Source organism: Hyla sarda, chromosome 9 (assembly GCF_029499605.1).
Source record: "Hyla sarda isolate aHylSar1 chromosome 9, aHylSar1.hap1, whole genome shotgun sequence".
Taxonomy (NCBI): domain Eukaryota; kingdom Metazoa; phylum Chordata; class Amphibia; order Anura; family Hylidae; genus Hyla; species Hyla sarda.
In genome coordinates this window covers 56,168,403-56,187,771 of record NC_079197.1, presented here as the reverse complement: position 1 = coordinate 56,187,771, position 19,369 = coordinate 56,168,403, and the positions used below count along the sequence as shown (strand labels likewise).

The following is a 19,369-nucleotide window of genomic DNA, read 5'->3' as shown; positions in this document are numbered from 1 at the left end:
AACATGTGTTACTGCAATCCTTTTCTGTGAGAAATACTTCATTTTCTTGATAAATTTCAGGGGTCCCAACATTTACAGCCACGACTGTACCTGGTTCTTAATATTGCATATTTTTATATTTATCTTTTTACACTTATTTTTCTCCACTAATTTCACTTACATAACCTAGAGGATCAAGATATCCTCCTCTGTTTTCTCACTTTATCTATACACTCCCAGGCGTGTGGGAGTCCATCTCAGTAACCTGGGAACCTTTAGAATAAGTGAGCACCCCATACCTACATAATTAAAATACATTACTAATAAAAAGTTTTACAAAATTAATTATAAAAAATATATTATTTTTATAATTAAATGGCCCCTTTCTATATTTTTTATATTGCCGGCTCAATTTTTAGTTTTCTGCCCGCCCACATAAACTGATCCCTCTTTAAAATTGTATAAAAATGTTGTTCTAAAAAATATACATTTCATTAAATACAATTTGTCCATCACTACTGTATCTCTTTTTTTAATGGTGTCCTACAAAAATTAACAAAAAAATTTATCTCCATAACTTTTTTGGATCGCAAAAGTCCAAAACAAATAAAAAAAGAGAATAGAAACCGCCTGCAAAACCGCCAAAGTTAAAACCCACATGGAGTTTTTCTTGGCATTTTTTCACTCCCATAGACTTCTATAGGAGGAAAACACCAAGATTTTATCGGAAAAAAATGCCATACTCTGAATTTGAGGATGTTTTTACAAACCAGTCTCTGAGCCAAAAAGAGCTGAAAAACAAAAAACAAAAAAACAAGGATAAAAAAAAAAAAATGAAAAACACGAAGTGGATCTGGCATTTTGCAGTTCACTATTGACTTGCAGCTAACATCTGTCCGCTGCGTTTTCCCACAGAATAAACACTGTACGGCAAAATGGGGATTTTTATCTGTGTTTTTGCATGAATAACCTCAGTGGAATTCTAGCCTTACTCCACCAGGAGCATCATGAGGAAAATGGGCTTATTCATAGGAGGGACATTGAATGTTTTTAGTTAGATGCCAAAAGGCTTAAAGGGGTACTCCACTGGAAAACATTTTTTTTTTCTTCTAAAATCCACTGGTGCCAGAAAGTTAAACAGCTTTGTAAATTATTTCTCTTTAAAATTTTTTATCCTCCCAGTACTTATCAGCTGCTGTATACTACAGAGGACATTCTTTTCTGAATTCCCTTTCTGTCTGACCACAAGTGCTCTCTGCTGACACCTCTGTCCATGTCAGGAACTGTCCAGAGCAGGATAGGTTTGCTATGGGGATTTGCCTGGACAGTTCCTAAAATGGACAGAGGTGTCAGCAGAGCGCACTGTGGTCAGAGAGAAAGGAAATTCAAAAAGAAAAGAACTTCCTCTGGGACGTACAGCAGCTGATAAGTACTGGAAGGATTAAGATTTTTTAATAGAAGAAATTTACAAATCTGTTTAACTGTTTTTTCCAGTGGAGTACCCCTTTAAGGTTTTCTTTTCACACAGTTTTGCAAAACTGTTTTGCCATGTGTGAAGACATGAAAGCTGGTTGCAGCCAGTTCTGAACCTTATGCACCTGTGTTAAAGTAAAAATAGGTTCATGTGCCAACTATCTTCCCCTGGAGATTAAAGGAGTACTCCAATATCGCAGGATCACATGGAGTCCTACTGATGGGACCTCTGCAATCTCCCGTATCGCGGGGGGTCGCAGCTGTAGGACGCCCGGCAGTTCGTGGGAAGGCAGCGTATCGACCACCGCACGAAGCGGAGGCTGACACGTCCCCTCAGTACAACTCTATGGCAGAACCGGAGTGCTGCCTTTGGCACTCTCCGGCTCTGTCATAGAGCTGTATTGAGGGGGTGCATCGACCACTGCTTCGTGCGGTGGTCGACATACGCTATCTGGCCGGAGTGCCGGGACCCCATACGGGAGATCGCGGGGGTTCCATCGGTCAGATCCCCCGTGATCTGAAACTTATGCCCTATCCTTAGGATAGGGGATAGGTTTTTCAATACTGGACTACTCCTTTAAGTTCAGGAGCCATATGGAGCCCTTTAAATATGTGTCATAGAGGATTTGAAATGTAAATCCCCTGGCATATACAATAAACATATCCATAGACGCTCCATGATTGAAGGGCAAATGAGTGCCATTATGGCCTTCATTCAGGTGCTTTATGTCAGGATTTATTTGTATTTGCTATTTTGGGCAGATTGCTGTGCTATTCCATAGAGCAGTTTACAGCAGAAATATGTTTAACACTGTATATGTTATTTTTTTTTTTAACATGGAAGTTTAAATACAAGGAATATGCCATCACTAAGCAGCATCTGTCAATGGTTTATGTCAGGGATTTCCCACTGGCAAAGTCTTATGATGAACATTGAGAGACACTGTGTGAATGTAGCCCAGGAAAAACATATGCAATATCAGATGGGCTATTTTTCAATAGAATTTCCTTTTAATATTTTTTGCTCCTAAAGACAAGTATTAGTGATAACCAAAAGAATCTCTTACATAAGCCTCCCATCCATTGCTGCAGCTCCTCCAGGGATGATCTTTGTGATGAATATTCCAGGATCATCGGGAACATGCGGATTATCAATTCCACCAGCAATACTAAATCCCAATCCTGAGTTTCCCTGTAAAATGCATTGAATGCAAATATAAATGAACCAAAATTCAAGAAAGGTTCTTGAAAAAACAGGAAATGTCTGGTCAGACAGAATACTTATTCCTTTAAACTTACCCTCTCCAATACAATCTCTTCATATTTATATAAAGCATCATTACCATTTACCTGCAAAGAAACACATCTGATGTTAGTCAATAAAAAAACTCCACAGACATACGTAGTTCTATAGATGAGCAGTACAATTGCAGTGATTGTAAAGTTTGACAATGACATGGATGAACTTTTCCAAAATTCCTAAAAATTTGCAGCAAGCACTAATGTCCATATAGTCCATATTTTTACCATGCATGAATGCTGTTTTATAAAACCCCTTTCAACTGCACTGTACTATACTTTGTTGCAGAATTCCAGTGTCGACTACCCACCAAAAGTCTGCATCCAAACTGTCAAGAGTAGGAGCAAATCCCCATAGTGAGCCGCGCTGCTCCGGACAGTTCCTGACATGGACAGAGGTGACAGCAGAGAGGACTGTGATCAAATAGAAAATAACTATACTTCTTTCTCTGTAGTTTACAGCAGCAGATAAGTACTAGAAGGATTAAGATTTTTAAATAGAAGTAATTTACAAATCTGTTTAACTTTCTGGCACAAGTTGATTAAAATGTTTTTTTCCACTGGAGTACCCCTTTAAATTATATTTCAGTTGCTTTTTAACAATCTTTTTAGTTTAGGCCAAAAGTCTGCAGTTCATATGCTCCAATATCCTTATGAGTACTGCTCAGTGCTATCGAGAAAATGTCATGGATCCAAATCACTGTTCACTTTCTTTACATAGTCACGGTTATGGGTGTATAAAGTATGTATAGACATTGATGTGAACAGTGACGTAGAACAGGTGCAGTCTTCAAGCCTGTATGTTTTAGAACTGATAATGAGTTAGGCTAAGTGCACAAAAAAATCTGACACTAAGGGTATGTTCACATGGCGGAATTTCTGTGCGGAATATTTCTGGCCGCATTTCTGAGTGGTCCTAGAGCCCGTCGGATTGGGCAAATGTGCGTAGTGTCTGCACATGTTTTTTGTGTGGACATTCTGCACATTTTACGCCATGTGAACATGGCCTAACAGTGAATTGCACAACAGACACCTACAGGTCCTGATAGGTCCCATTGACTTTGCATGGGTTTCGTCTGGTGTCTGTTGTTTTGCAGAAGTACAGCGGAAACCCGCAGTATTTTTTTCTCTGCTCAACTCCCATCATTTAAACAGAATCTGTGAATGGAGTTCCCTGAACAGAGCTCATCCACAAATGGGAACAACAAGTTATTAACTTATTTTTCAAATTTTTATATGTATCTCCTTTATAATTGATCCTATTTTGCTTCATATTGCAATCCCTGGATAGCGGCCAATGCTCCCTCTCTTTTTTTCTTACTATCTTGTTTTAAGGTGTTAAAGAACCATTTTTTTTAAATATCATACAGCACCATTTGTTTCATTCTAGCACAGCTGTATCTATGCATTTCATGTGATCACCAGTATGACCCACAACATGGCTTAAAGGGGTATCAATTGGCTCCAGAAAGTTAAACAGATTTGTAAATTACTTAAAAAATCAGCTGCTGTATACTCTACAGGAGTTGTTTGTCTGACCACAGTGCTCTCTACTGACACCTCTGTCAGTGTCAGGAACTGTCCAGAGTAGGAGCAAATCCCCATAGTAAACCTCACCGCTCCGGACAGTTCCTGACATGGACAGAGGTGGCAGCAGAGAGCACTGTGGCCAGACTGGAAAGAACTACACAACTTCCTCTGTAGTATACAGCAGCTGATAAATAGTGGAAGGACTAAGATTTTTTCTAATTGAAGAGATTTACAAATCTTTATAACTTTCTGGCACCAGTTGATTTGAAGAAAACATTGCTTTCCACCAGAGTACCCCTTTAACCCTTAACCCCTTAAGGACCAGGCCATTCTTCACTGTAGGACCAGAGCGTTTTTTTTGCACATCTGACCACTGTCACTTTAAGCATTAATAACTCTGGGATGCTTTTACCTTTCATTCTGATTTCGAGATTGTTTTTTCGTGACATATTCTACTTTATGTTAGTGGTAAAATTTGCATAATTTCTTGAAGAAAAATTCCAAAATTTGATGAAAAAATTGAAAATTTTGCATTTTTCTAACTTTGAAGCTCTACAATATGTCTTTGTTTTTACTTTTGGAAGACATCAGAGGGCTTCAAAGTCCAGCAGCAATTTTCTAATTTTTCACAAAATTTTCTAAATCTGAATTTTTCATGGACCAGTTCAGGTTTGAAGTTGATTTGAAGGGCTTTCTTATTAGAAATATCCCACAAATGACCCCATTATAAAAACTGCACCCCTAAAAGTATTCAAGATGACATTCAGTAAGTGTGTTAACCTTTTAGGTGTTTAACAGGAATAGCAGCAAAATGAAGGAGAAAATTCAAAATCTTAATTTTTTACACTCGCATGTTCTTGTAGACCCAGTTTTTGAATTTTTACAAGGGGTAAAAGGAGAAAAATCCTCACATAATTTGTAACCCAATTTCTCTCGAGTAAGGAAATACCTCATATGTAGGCGCAGTAGAGGGTTTAGAAGAGAAGGAGTGACAGTGGGATTTTGGAGAGTGAGTTTTTCTGAAATGGTTTTTGGGGGGCATGTCACATTTAGGAAGCCCCTATGGTTCCAGAACAAGGGGTCCAGTGAGCCTTAATACCCTACAGGTGTTTGATGACTTTTCGTTAAAGTCGGATGTGTAAATGAATATTTTTTTTTTTTCACTAAAGTGCCGTTTTTTTACCAAATTTACAATTTTTATAAAGGGTAATGGGAGAAAATGCCCCACAAAATTTGTAACCCCATCTCTTCTGAGTATGGAAATACCCCATGTTAGGACGTAAAATGCTCTGCGGGCGAACTACAATGCTCAGAAGAGAAGGAGTCACATTTGGATTTTGGAAAGCAAATTTTGCTGAAATGGTTTTTGGGGGGCATGTTGCATTTAGGAAGCCCCTATGGTGCCAGAAGAGCAAAAATACCCACATGGCATACTATTTTGGAAACTACATCCCTCAAGGAACGTAACAAGGGGTACAGTGAGCCTTAACACCTCACAGGTATTTCACAACTTTTTGTTAAAGTTGGATGTGTAAATGAAAAAAAAAATTTCACAAAAATGCATTTTTTTCCCCAAATTTAACAGGAGAAAATTACCCCCAAAATTTGTAACCCCATTTCTTCTGAGAATGGAAATACCCCATGTGTGGACGTCAAGTGCTTTGCGGTCGAACTACAATGCTCAGAAGAGGAGGAGTGCCATTGAGCTTTTGAAGAGTGAATTTGTTTGGAATGGAAGTCAGGGGCCATATGTGTTTACAAAGCCCCCCGTGGTGCCAGAACAGTGGACCTCCCACATGTGACCCCATTTTCGAAAATACACCCCTCACAGAATTTAATAAAGGGTGCAGTGAGCATTTACACCCCACTGGTATTTGGAAGATCTTTGGAACAGTGGGCTGAGCAAATGAAAAATTACATTTTTCATTTTCACAGACCACTGTTCCAAAAATCTCTCAGACACCTGTAGGGCGTAAATGCTCACTGTACCCCTTATTACATTTCGTGAGGGGTGTATTTTCCAAAATGGGGTCACATGTGTGGGGGGTCCATTGTTCTGGCTCTATGGGGGCTTTGTAAACACACGTGGCCTTCAATTCCGGACACATTTTCTCTTCAAAATCCCAATGGCGCTCCTTCTCTTCTGAGCATTGTAGTTCGCCCGCAGAGCACTTTACATCCACATATGGGGTATGTTCTTACTAAGAAGAAATGGGGTTACACATTTTGGGGGGCTTTTTTCCTATTTTCCCTCGTGAAAATGAAAAATTTAGGGTAACATAATAATTTTAGTGAAAAAAAATATTTTTTTCATTTTCCCATCCAACTTTAACGAAAATTTGTCAAACACCAGTGGGGTGTTAAGGCTCACTATACCCCTTGTTACATTCCGTGAGGGGTGTAGTTTCCAAAATGGGGTCACATGTCGGTATTAATTTTTTTGCGTTTATGTCAGAACCGCTGTAAAATTAGCCACCCCTGTGCAAATCACCAATTTAGGCCTCAAATGTACATAGTGCGCTCTCACTCCTGAGCCTTGTTATGCGTCTGCAGATCATTTTACGTCCACATATGGGGTATTTCCGTACTCAGGAGAAATTGCGTTACAAATTTTGTGGGTCTTTTTTTCCTTTTACCTCTTGTGAAAATAAAAAGTAAAGGGCAACACCAGCATGTTAGTGTAAAACATTTTTTTTTTACACTAACAGACTGGTGTAGACCCCAACTTTTCCTTTTCATAAGGGGTAAAAGGAGAAAAAGCCCCCCAAAATTTGTAGTGCAATTTCTCCCGAGAACGGAAATACCCCATATGTGGCCCTAAACTGTTTCCTTGAAATACGACAGGGCTCTGAAGTGAGAGTGCACCATGCGCATTTGAGGACTAAATTAGGGATTGCATAGGGGTGGACATAGGGGTATTCTACGCCAGTGATTCCCAAACAGGGTGCCTCCAGCTGTTGCTTAACTCCCAGCATGCCTGGACAGTCAGTGGCTGTCCAGAAATGCTGAGAGTTGTTGTTTTGCAACAGCTGGAGGCTCCGTTTTGGAAACACTGCCGTACAAGACGTTTTTAATTTTTATTGGGGGGGGGGGGACAGTGTAAGGGGGTGTATATGTAGTGTTTTACCCTTTATTATGTGTTAGTGTAGTGTTTTTAGGGTACATTCGCACTGGCGGAGGTTTACAGTGAGTTCCCTGCTAGGAGTTTGCGCTGTGGCAAAAAATTTGCCGCAGCTCATACTTGAAGCAGAGAACTTGCTGTAAACCTGCCTGTGTGAATGTATCCTGTACATTCACATGGGGGGGGGGGGGGGGCAAACCTCAAGCAGTTTCAAAACTACAACTCCCAGCATGTAATGACAGACTGTGCATGCTGGGAGTTGTACCTTTGCAACAGCTGGAGGCACACTGGTTGGAAAACCTTCAGTTAGGTTCTGTTATCTAACTCAATATTTTTCAACCAGTGTGCCTCCAGCTGTTGCAAAACTGCAACTCACAGCATGTACTGATCGCTGGAGGGCATGCTGGGAGATGTAGTTATGCAACAGCTGGAGGGATCGCAACTACAACTCCCAGCATGCTGCAAAACTACAGATGTTGCAAAACTACAGATGTTGCAAAACTACAAATCCCAGCATGCCCAGACAGCAAACAGTTGTGTGGGCATGCTAGGAGTTGTAGTTTTGCAAGATCTGGAGGGCTATAGTTCAGAGACTACCGTATAGTGGTCTCAAACTGTAGCCCTCCAGCTGTTGCAAAACTACAAATCCCAGCATGCTGGGAGTTGTAGTTTTGCAACATCTGGAGTGCTACAGTATAGAGACCACTGTATAGTGGTCTCTGACTGTAGCCCTCCAGATGTTGCTAGGCAACTTACCGTTTTCCGTCGGATCCAGGAAGCCTGCTGCAAGTCATCGCCGCCCACCGATCGTCGCCCGCAGCCTCGCCCGCAGCCTCGCCCGCACGGTAAGTGGACTCCGGCGCCGGTCCCCTTCATTTCCCCGTCCTGCCCGGCCTATTGTGGGTGGGCAGGACGGGGAAAACGAAAGTTAACCCCCACGCCCCCGATCTGCTATTGGTGGTCGCGTCTAGACCACCAATAGCAGGGATAGGAGGGGTGGCACCCCTGCCACCTCACTCCTATCCCTTCAGGGGGATCGTGGGTGTCTTGGACAACCATGATCCCCCTTATATTCCGGGTCACCATAGACCCGTAATTACCCGGAATCGCGCAAATCGCAAGAGTGAATTCACTTGCAATTTGCGCCAATCGCCGACATGGGGGGGATCTTATGACCCCCCTGGGCATTTGCGCGGGGTGACTGCTAATCGTTATCAGCAGTCACCCCGGTCCGGTTCCCGCCCGGGGCGCGGCAGGGACCGAAATTTCCACGGACGTACGCGTACGTCCTTGGTCCTTAAGGGGTTAAGGACCAAGCCCATTTTGACCTTAAGGACCAGGCCAATTTTATTTTTGCTTTTTCATTTTTTCCACCTTGCCTTCTAACTCTTTAATATTTCCATCCCCAGACCCATATGAGGGCTTGATTTTTGCGTGACCAATTGTACTTTGTAATGACACCTCTCATTTTACCATAAAATGTACGGGAATCCCCCCAATAATAATTTTTTTTTTAGTGAGGACATTTAAATGAAAACAGCAAATTTTGGAGGGTTTTGTTTTTACACTGTACACATTGCGGTAAAAATTAGATGTTTTCTTTATTCTGTGGGTCAATAAGATTAAAATGATACCCACCTTTACATGCTTTTCTATGTTTAAAATTGCCCTATTTTGACCACCTATAACTTTTTCATTTTTCCGTATACGAGGCGGTATGAGGGCTAATTTTTTTGCGCCATGATCTGTACTTTTTATTGATACCACATTTCCCTATATGAAACTTTTAAATAACTTTATACATTTTTTTTATAAAATGTGACAAAAAACAGCAATCATGGACTTATTTTTACTTTTTACATTTATGCCGTTAACCGTACGGAATCATTAACATTATATTTTGATAGTTTGGACATTTGCGCAAGCGGCGATAACATATATGTTTATTAATCTTTTCTTTTTTTATTTATTTTTTAATGCTTTTTGGGGGTAAAATAGGAAAAGGAGACAATTTACATTTTAATTTGTACACTTTTTATGTACCCATAAGGGACGATCTATATCATTCATTTGATTGCTAATAATGTTCAATGCTATGCTTAGATCAGTGTTATCGGCGATCTTCTGCTCGATCTCAGACCAGAGCAGAAGATCCCTGGAGATGGCCGGAGGCAGGTTAGGGACCTCCAGCCACCATTTTAGATGATAGGATCCCCGCGGCATTGCGCATTGCCACAGATGCCATGGATTGTATTGATCACGGCATCTGAGGGATTAATGGCAATCGCTGATAGCAGCGAGGATCTGAAGTGCATGACACGAGCACCGCTCCGATGTTAATAAATGTACATCCAGGTGCGCTAAGTACCTCCGCACCAGGAGGTACATTTACGTCCGTGGTCGTTAAGGGGTTAAATGGGCACTATCAGATATAAAAACTTTTTCTATGTTGTACATTTTGGCAAAACATTAACCTTTCTGATATACTTTATAAGAAGATTTTGTTTCCTTTTTATAGAAATCATGGCTTAGAAAATCATGGCTGTCTTATAGGATAAGAGAGAGCACAGTGGAGTTCTAGCCCACCCCCATTTCTGGACTTTGTCCATACCTGTGTAAAAAGTTTTTTTATCTGACAGTGCCCATTTAATGTGTCAAAAGGAAGCCAAGTATTGGGTCAGCAGACTTCCTGTGAACTACAGAATAACATCATCACCTATTAGATCCTACTGCTTGCCTCCAGACTCCTCCCCTTCTCACTTAGATATACACATCTCCTGAAGCTGTGTTTACACTTTTACTGCAATTTTGGAAAATCATAGCAGAAACAGCTAAAATGCAGTAAAAATGTGGGAAAATGTAAAATGTAAAAATGTGCAGTAAAATTCTATGGGCAAACACAGCATAAAGATGTCCAATGTTCACAAAACACCTCAATTATGATTATAGGTCAAATCACCTAATGGAAATATTTATTTAACCCCTTAAAGAGTACCTGTCACCAAAATTACTTTTTATACACTGCTCAATAAAATAAAAGGAACACTAAGATAACACATCCTAGATCTGAATCAATGATCATATGAAATACTTTAATCTTTACATAGTTGAATGTGCTGACAACAAAATCACACAAAAATTATCAATGGAAATCAAATTTATCAACCCATGGAAGTCTGGATATGGAGTCACACTCAAAATCAAAGTGGAAAACCACACTACAGGCTGATCCAACTTTCATGTAATGTCCTTAAAACAAGTCAAAATAAGTCTCAGTAGTGTGTGTGGCCTCCACGTGCCCGTATGACCTCCGTACATTGCCTGGGCATGCTCCTGATGAGGTGGCGGATGGTCTCCTGAGGGATGTCCTCCTAGACCTGGACTAAAGCATGATGTCCCAGATGTGTTCAATCAGATTCAGGTCTGGGGAACGAGCGGGCCAGTCCATAGCATCAATGCCTTCCTCTTGCAGGAACTGCTGACACACTCCAGCCACATGAGGTCTAGTATTTTCTTGCACTAGGAAGAACCCAGGGCCAACCGCCCCAGCATATGGTTTCACAAGGTGTCTGAGGATCTCATATCAGTACCTAATGGCAGTCAGACTACCTCTGGCAAGTACATGGAGGGCTGTGCAGCCCCCCAAAGATACGCCACCCCACACCATTCCTGACCAAACCAGTCATGCTGGAGGATGTTGCAGACAGCAGAACGTTCTCCGCGGCATCTTCAGACTTTGTCACGTCTGTCATGTGCTTTGTGTGAACCTGCTATCATCTTGGTGTTCTTTGGCAAATGCCAAACGTCCTGCACAGTGTTGGGCTGTCAGCAAAACCCCCACATGTGGATGTCAGGCCCTTATACCACCCTCATGGAGTCTGTTTCTGACCATTTGAGTGGACACATGCACATTTGTGGCCTGCTGGAGGTCATTTTGCAGGGCCCTGGCAGTGCTCCTCCTGCTCCTCCTTGCACAAAGGTGTAGGTAGCGGTCCTGATGCTGGGTTGTTGCCCTCCTATGGCCTTCTCCACGTCTCCTGATGTGCTGCCTGTCTCCTGGTAATGCCTTCATGCTCTGGACACTATGCTGACAGACACAGCAAACCTTCTTGCCACAGCTCGCATTGATGTGCCATCCTGGATGAGCTGCAATACCTGAGCCACTTGTGTGGGTTATAGTCTCATGTTACCACTAGAGTGAAAGCACTGCCAGCATTCAAAAGTGACCAAAACATCAACCAGGAAGCATAGGAACTGAGAAGTGCTCTGTGGTCACCACCTGCAGAACCACTCCTTTATTGGGGGTGTCTTGCTAATTGCCTATAATTTCCACCTGTTGTCTGTTCCACTTTCACAACAGCATGTGAAATTGATTGTCAATCAGTGTTGCTTCCTGAATGGACAGTGTGATTTCACAGAAGTGTGATTTACTTGGAGTTACATTGTGTTGTTTAAGTCTTCCCTTTATTTTTTTTGAGCAGTGTATTTTGTTAATCAATATATTAGAAACAACTTTCTAATTACATGTGATTAATATTTTTATATCTTTTTTTTTACTTTAAAAACATGACCACTAGGCGCATGTCCCGGCGCATAGAGTTTGGACTCAGCCGGACACTGAAGAGCACAGCGCAGCTCCCCGCCTGTCAATCAGATAGGCAGGAGCAAGCGCTGTTCCCGCAGCATGTGTGCTGCTGCCCGGGCCAGCTGCATTATTAGGCTGCTTCCCCTTGCAAGGAGAGCCGGCACGCACTAGCCAGATGTCATTGTAGCGCACGGCTGCACAGATGATCAGGTCTGTCTCTCCTAGGTCTGATCGAGGTCTTACGCTGATCGAGGTCTTCAGGGAGCAGCAAAAGCAGGGAGCAGCAAGGAAGTGCGCCCCGACAGGCATCAAATGACTTCGTGCCTGCCGGGCCACGCCCCCTTTCTCCCTCTCTCGGCAGTATCTAGAGCAGCAACAGGGGATGTAAAAAAGGTATTTGTATGGTCTTTTTGGTGCAAATAAAGACAGAGATAGAGTCAGTGAGAATCAGGGACAGATGGGGAGGGGGGATTAGGGACAGTTTAGTTGATGGTAGGTACTCTTTAACCACTTAGGGACCCAGGGCACACAGTTACGCCCTGAAGCCCTGGTACGTGGGAATTTCGGTCCCCGCCGCACACTGGGCGGGGACAGGACCGGGATGACTGCTGATATCTATCAGCAGGCACCCCGTGCAAACCCTTGGGGAGCTCCCAAGACGCCCCCCCCCCCCCCCATGTCGGCCGCAAATCGCGGTTAAATCAGACCGGTGATTTGTGGCGATTACGGGTCAATCGGGTCTCTGGTGACCTGGTAAAAAGGGTGAATGGGACAGCCCGAGACAGCACCATTCACCCTTACCCAGCAGGAATGAGGTGGCACGGGTGCCACCTCACGATCACATGATTGATCGGTCAGAACGTCCGACCAATCACTGCCCTGCTGGGCGGTAATCAGGGGGGCAATTGGGGCCAGCAGGGATCTCCTACCTCTCCATGGTTCGGCGGGGGTCCCCTCAGAAGCAGCGGTCCCGGCGGCAGGAGCGGTGGCAGCAGCGGCGGTGGTCCCGGCGGCAGGATACAGCAGGAGGTGAGGCCTGTTCAACTCCTGCTGTTGCTTAGCAACAACTCTCAGCATGCACAACCAAAGGGCATGCTGGGAGTTGCAGTTTTGCAACAGCTGGAGTTCCAACTACAACTCCCAGCATGCCCTTTGGTAGTCTATGCATGCTGGGGGTTGTAGTTATGCAACAGCTGGAGGCACATTTTTTCAATGGAAAAGTGTGCATCCAGCTGTTGCTTAACTACAACTCCCAGCATGCACAGACTTCCAAAGGGCATGCTGGGAGTTGTAGCAGTGTGCCTCCAGCTTTTGCAAAACTACAACTCTCAGCATGCCCTTCGACTGTTAATGCATGCTGAGTGTTGCAGTTTTGCAACAGCTGGAGACACATTTGTTGTGAAACAGAGTTTGTGTCTTAACTCAGTGTTTCGCAACCAGTGTGCCTCCAGCTGTTGCAAAACTACAACTCCCAGCATGCACTGTACATGCTGGGAGTTCTAGTTTTGCAAAAGCTGGAGGCACACTGGTTGCAAAACACTGAGTTAAGTAACAAACTCGGTGTTGTGCAATCAATGTGCCTCCAGCTGTTGCATAACTACAAATCCCAGCATGTATGGTCTGCAAGTGCATGCTGGGAGTTGTAGTTTTGCAACAGCTGTAGGTCCCCCCCCCCATGTGAATGTACAGGGTACATTAACACAGGAGGGGGTGTACAGTGAGTTTTCTGCTGCAAGTTTGAGATGCGGCAAATTTTCCGCCACAGCTCAAGTAACTCGAGTAACTCACTGTAAATCCCTGCCCGTGTGAATGTACCCTAAAAACACGACACCACACTACACAAAATAAAAAGTAAAACAGTAAAACACTACATATACATATACCTTACACAGTTCCCTCCCCCCCCCACACACACACACACACAGACACAATAAAAAAAAAAAAATGTGTGTTTCCAAAACGGAGCCTCCAGCTGTTGAAAAAGAACAACTCCCAGTATTGCCGGACAGGCACTGACTGTCAAGGCATGCTGGGAATTTTGCAACAGCTGGAGGCACCCTGTTTGGGAAACACTGCTGTAGGGTATTTTGGTGGAGGATGTAAATCCCCAAAATAGGCCTCAAATGCGCATGGCGCTCTCTTGCTTTGGAGCCCTGTACTATTTCAAGACAACAGTTTAGTGCCACATTTGGGGTATTTCTGTACTCGGGAGAAATTGAGTTACAAATTTTGGGGGCTCTTTCTCCTTTTACCCCTTATGAAAAGGAAAATGTGGGGTCTGCATCAGCCAGTTAGTGTAAAATTATTTTTTTTTTTACACTAACATGCTGGTGTTGCCCCATACTTTTTATTTTCACATGAGGTAAAAGGAAAAAAAGACCCCCAAAATTTGTAATGCAATTTCTCCTGAGTACGGAAAAATCCATATGTGAGCATAAAATGCAATGTGGGTGCACACCCCACAGGTGTTTGACGAATTTTCGTTAAAGTTGGATGGGAAAATGAAAAAATACATATTTTTTACTAAAATGCTGGTTTTACCCAAAATTTTTCATTTTCACATGGGAAAATAGGAAAAAAGCCCCCCAAAATTTGTAACCCCATTTCTTCTGAGTAAGAACATACCCCATATGTGGATGTAAAGTGCTCTGCTGGCGCATTACAATGCTCAGAAGAGAAGGAGCGCCATTGGGCTTTTGAAGAGAAAATGTGTCCGGAATTTAAGGTGTGTTTACAAAGCCCCCATAGTGCCCCCATAGTAGACAATTACATTTTTCATTTTCAAGGACTACTGTTCCAAATATCTGTCACACACCTGTGGGGCGTAGTTTCCAAAATGGGGTCACATGTGGGGGGGGGGGGGCCACATGTGACCCCATTTTGGAAACTACGCCCCACAGGTGTGTGACAGATATTTGGAACAGTAGTCCGTGAAAATGAAAAATGTAATTTTTCATTTGCACAGCCCACTGTTCCAGAGATCTGTCAAATTCCAGTGGGGTGTAAATGCTCACTGCTAGTGCTGGGCGGTATGACCTAAAATTTATATCACAGTATTTTTTTTAATTATGGCGGTATCACGGTATTACGGCTCTCCTACAACCCCCCCCCCCCCCCCCCCCGGTGTTAGCTACACATGTCATCCCTGACTCTCCCGCACTCACCCCGCCTCCTCACGGGTCTCACCGGCTGATGTCGTCTGGCAGCTGCTTTTCATGGAGGGAGGGAGAATTCTAGCATACCGCCAGGGAAGGAGCGTGTTACACAGGGAGGGAGTGCGTTACACGGAGAGGGGCGCCGGTTACAGGATTCTCCGCTCATCACGCACCAAGTAACAAGCGTGTGCCCGTACACTCTGGAAACTGCCTCTATGGTTCTGGAGGACTGTCAATACTCCAGAACCATAGATATAGTTTCCAGAGTGTACGGGCATGACTGGAAGCCGGGCACACACTTGTTACTTGCTACGGACACCCTGCTCATGGTCTGGGAAAGGTGAGGGCTCCGCTGGGCTCTATAATTAATTCGAAGGGTGGGGGAGGGGCCCGACCAGTATAGCGGTATGGGCAAAAATCCATACTGTGGGGGGAAAAAAAATGGTATCCGATATGAACCGGTATACCGCCCAGCCCTACTCACTGCACTCCTTATTAAATTCTGTGAGGGGTGTAGTTTCCAAAATGTGGTCACATGTGGGGGGGGGGGGTCCACTGTTCTGGCACCATGAGGGGCTTTGTAAATGCACAAGGCCCCCGACTTCTATTGCAACCAAATTCTCTCTCCATAAGCTCAATGGCGCTCCTTCTCTTCTGAGCATTGTAGTGCGCCAGCAGAGCACTTAACGTCCACACATGGGGTATTTCCATACTCAGAGGAAATGGGGTTACAAATTTTGGGGGGCATTTTCTCCCATTACTTACCCCTTGTGGAAATGTAAAATTTGGGGGGAAAACTGCATTTTAGTGCGAAAAAAAATTCATTTACACATCCAACTTTAACAAAAAGTCGTCAAACACCTGTGGGGTGTTTAGGCTTACTGGACCCCTTGTTATGTTCCCTGAGGGGTGTTGTTTCCAAAATAGTATGCCATGTGGGGGTTTTCTTGCTGTTCTGGCACCATAGGGGCTTCCTAAATGTGACATGCCCCCCCAAAAACCATTTCAGAAAAACTCACTCTCCAAAATCCAATTGTCGCTCCTTCCCTTCTGAGCCCTCTACTGCGCCCGCCGAACACTACACATACACATATGAGGCATTTCCTTACTCAAGAGAAATTGGGTTACAAGAACATGTGAGTGTAAAAAATTAAGATTTTGAATTTTCGCCTTCACTTTGCTGCTATTCTTGTGAAACACCTTTGAGGGGTTCCGTTTTTATAATGGGGGTCATTAATGGGGTATTTCTAATATGAAGGCCCCTCAAATCCACTATAAAACTGAACTGATCCCTGAAAAATTCTGATTTTGAAACTTTTGTGAAAAATTGGAAAATTGATGCTGAACTTTGAAGCCCTCTGATGTCTCCCAAAAGTAAAAACATGTCAACTTTATGATGCAATCATAAAGTAGACATATTGTATATGCGAATGAATATATAATTTATTTGGAATGTCCATTTCCTTACAAGCAGAGAGTTTCAAAGTAAAAAATGCTAAATTTTCTAATTTTTCACCAAATTTTCGGAATTTTTCACCAAGAAATGATGCAAGTATCAACAAAATTTTACCAGTAACATAAAGTAGAATATGGTAGAATCTCGGAATCAGAATGAAAAGTAAAAGCATCTTAGAGTTATTAATGCTTAAAGTGACAGTGGTCAGATGTGCAAAAAAGGTAAAAACGGGCTGGCTCTTTAAGGGGTTAAGGGAGGCCTGTATATTTTTCAGGAAGTATATACTATTACAAATTACAAATACTAGATTTATAGGGATAGAATATTGATTCCGAGATTTATTTTGATATTTTTTCTGTTATGGGGCAAATGGCATAGGCTTCATTAACACAGTAGGGTTTTAGCTTGAACTTGATGAACTTGTATTTTTCTTGATCTCATAAACTATGTACCTATGTAAGTGCTGGGGAGAACCACATTCAGATGCCTGGTTAGTTGTCCTGCTGCTGAACGGTGTGAACACCATGCCACAGCTAATTGGCCTGTCGACCCCACATCCGGATAGGTGCAGCCGGTTGCATGCACAGGTTTCCTGCTTTTAAAGGGGTTCTCCGGTGCTTACACATCTTTTCCCCTATTCAAAGTATAGGGTATAAGATGCCTGATCGCGGGAGTCCCGCCGCTGGGGACCCCCGGGATCATTCACGCGGCACTCCGTTTGTAATCAGTCCCCAGAGCGTGTTCGCTCCGGGACTGATTACAGGCGACCACCGCGCCGGCGGCGTGTGATGTCACGCTCCGCCCCTCAATGCAAGCCTACGGGAGGGGGCGTGAGGACTTTCTGTTCTCATATATCTCCCCCTGTGACAGGTGCCACTGTAATAAGACAAACAATGATATCCACTTTAGGGTTCTCTTACACAATGTAGTTTTATGCTGTAGTTTTGAAGCTAAAACCAGGAGTGGATCATATTTAAATTAGATAATATAAGGAGCAGATGCTTCTTCTATTCTTTTGTCCTCTTTGTTTTGTAGAGTTTCAGGTAAATCGTGTTTTATCAATAATTGTAGCATGTATTGAATCCGCTATTAGCTGTACTATGTAACTAACTGCATGCATTTTTGATGAATTACTGCACTGTGTAAGATCACCTGTGGTAGCCCTTGGGGGGGGGGGGGCATATGGTCAGTGGCATAGCTATAGAGGTCGCAAGGGTCGCAATCTGCTTCAATGCAATGTTTAAAAACTTTTTTTTTTTCTTTAAGTTTGTGGACGCTCTTACCCCTCCTCCTGCCGCAGCGGATTGCTGGAGGAAAACGTGCGCCGCGCAGGCACAAACGTCTTCTTGCTCCTGGCTCTGAGAAAGACGTGGAGGCTGGCAAGCAGATGGGAGCCGGTGCTCCACATCTGCCTCTGGCCCCAACATCCAACATCTGCGGCAACATATTCCTGGTGTGCCCCCCTCCGAACTAAAACCCATAAAAACCCGGAACCCCCACCCTAACCTCTTATGTGTGGGGGGGTTATGTGTGAGTACATGTATCATGTGTGTTTGTATTATTGCGTTTGTGTATGTATGTTGTGTGTATGCATATGTATGTGTGTAGAATGTGTATGCATATGGATGTGTGTAGAATGTGTGTATGTATGTAATGTATGTATGTAGGTGTAAGCGCGATGTATATATGCATGGGGGGGTTGGGGTCTGGAGGCAGCGTGTGTTTGAATGATGTGTGTGTATGTATGATGTATGAATGATAGATGTTGTGTAAGCAAGATGTATGTATGATGTGAGTAAGCTAGAAGGATATATGTATGATTTGTGGACATGTATTATGTTGGGGGATCTGGAAGCAGCAGGTGTATGTATATGTGTTTATGTATGATGTATGTGTATGTATGATGTGTATGTATTATACATGTGTGGGGGGCCCAGAGGTGGTGTGTGTATGAATGATGTGTGTGTATGTACTGTATGTGCAGACAAAGAAGTGTATAGTCCAGCTCACTCCCTCAGCCCGTCGCGCTGTTTCTCCTCCTTTCTCCGGGCTTTACCTGTCACCCCCACGTCACGAAAGAGGAGGAGGACCCAATTCAGCCGCGGCCGGATTACTGGTCGTTGCTTGAGGGGCCACCTATATAAGGTTTGTACTCACTGTATGCTAGTGTACGACTAAGGTCCAGTCTTAGGACCGAAACGCGTCACCTTGTCATGTTCTCCTGGTCTTTTTGGCTTTTATTGGAATAAAACATCCTGTTCCTTGATATTCGCGCTGGACATTTTGCTTTTGCTTGAATGTACTGTATGTATAATGTATGAATGATGTGTGTAAGCAAGATGTGTGTAAGCTAGAAGTAAGTATGATGTGTGGAGATGAATTATGCAGAGGGATCTGGAGGCGGCGGGTGTATTTATGTATGATGTATGTGTATGTATGATCTGTGTGTATGTATAATGCATGTGTTTGGGGGGTCCGGAGGTGGCTTGTGTATGAATGATGTGTGGATGTATGTATGTATAATGCATGTGTTTGGGGGGTCCGGAGGTGGCGTCTGTATGAATGATGTGGATGTATGATGTATGTATGAATAATGATGTGTGTATGAATGATAGATGTGTGTAAGCAAGATGTATGTATGATGTGTGGGAGGGTACAGCATATAGCATGGTTATTTTTGAGGGTTTATATTCAGGGGCACAGTGTGTGGCAGTATTAGGCTGCATTCACACCACGTTTTGAACATACGGGTGCCGGATCCGGAGGGGGGA

At 43.3% G+C, this 19,369-nt stretch overlaps 1 protein-coding gene across 5 annotated transcripts in view; it reads right to left on the bottom strand.

Annotated features, from left to right (window-relative positions):
• DLG3 (discs large MAGUK scaffold protein 3) overlaps positions 1 to 19,369 on the bottom strand; it is a 390,374-nt gene that overhangs the window by 222,178 nt on the left and 148,827 nt on the right. For all 5 annotated transcript variants that reach the window (XM_056540771.1, XM_056540772.1, XM_056540773.1 and 2 more), the window contains 2 exons: positions 2,752 to 2,802; positions 2,520 to 2,644 (listed from right to left, as the gene is read on the bottom strand). In XM_056540771.1, the coding sequence (XP_056396746.1) occupies positions 2,520 to 2,644; positions 2,752 to 2,802 (176 nt within the window). The remainder of the gene's footprint in view (positions 1 to 2,519; positions 2,645 to 2,751; positions 2,803 to 19,369) is intronic.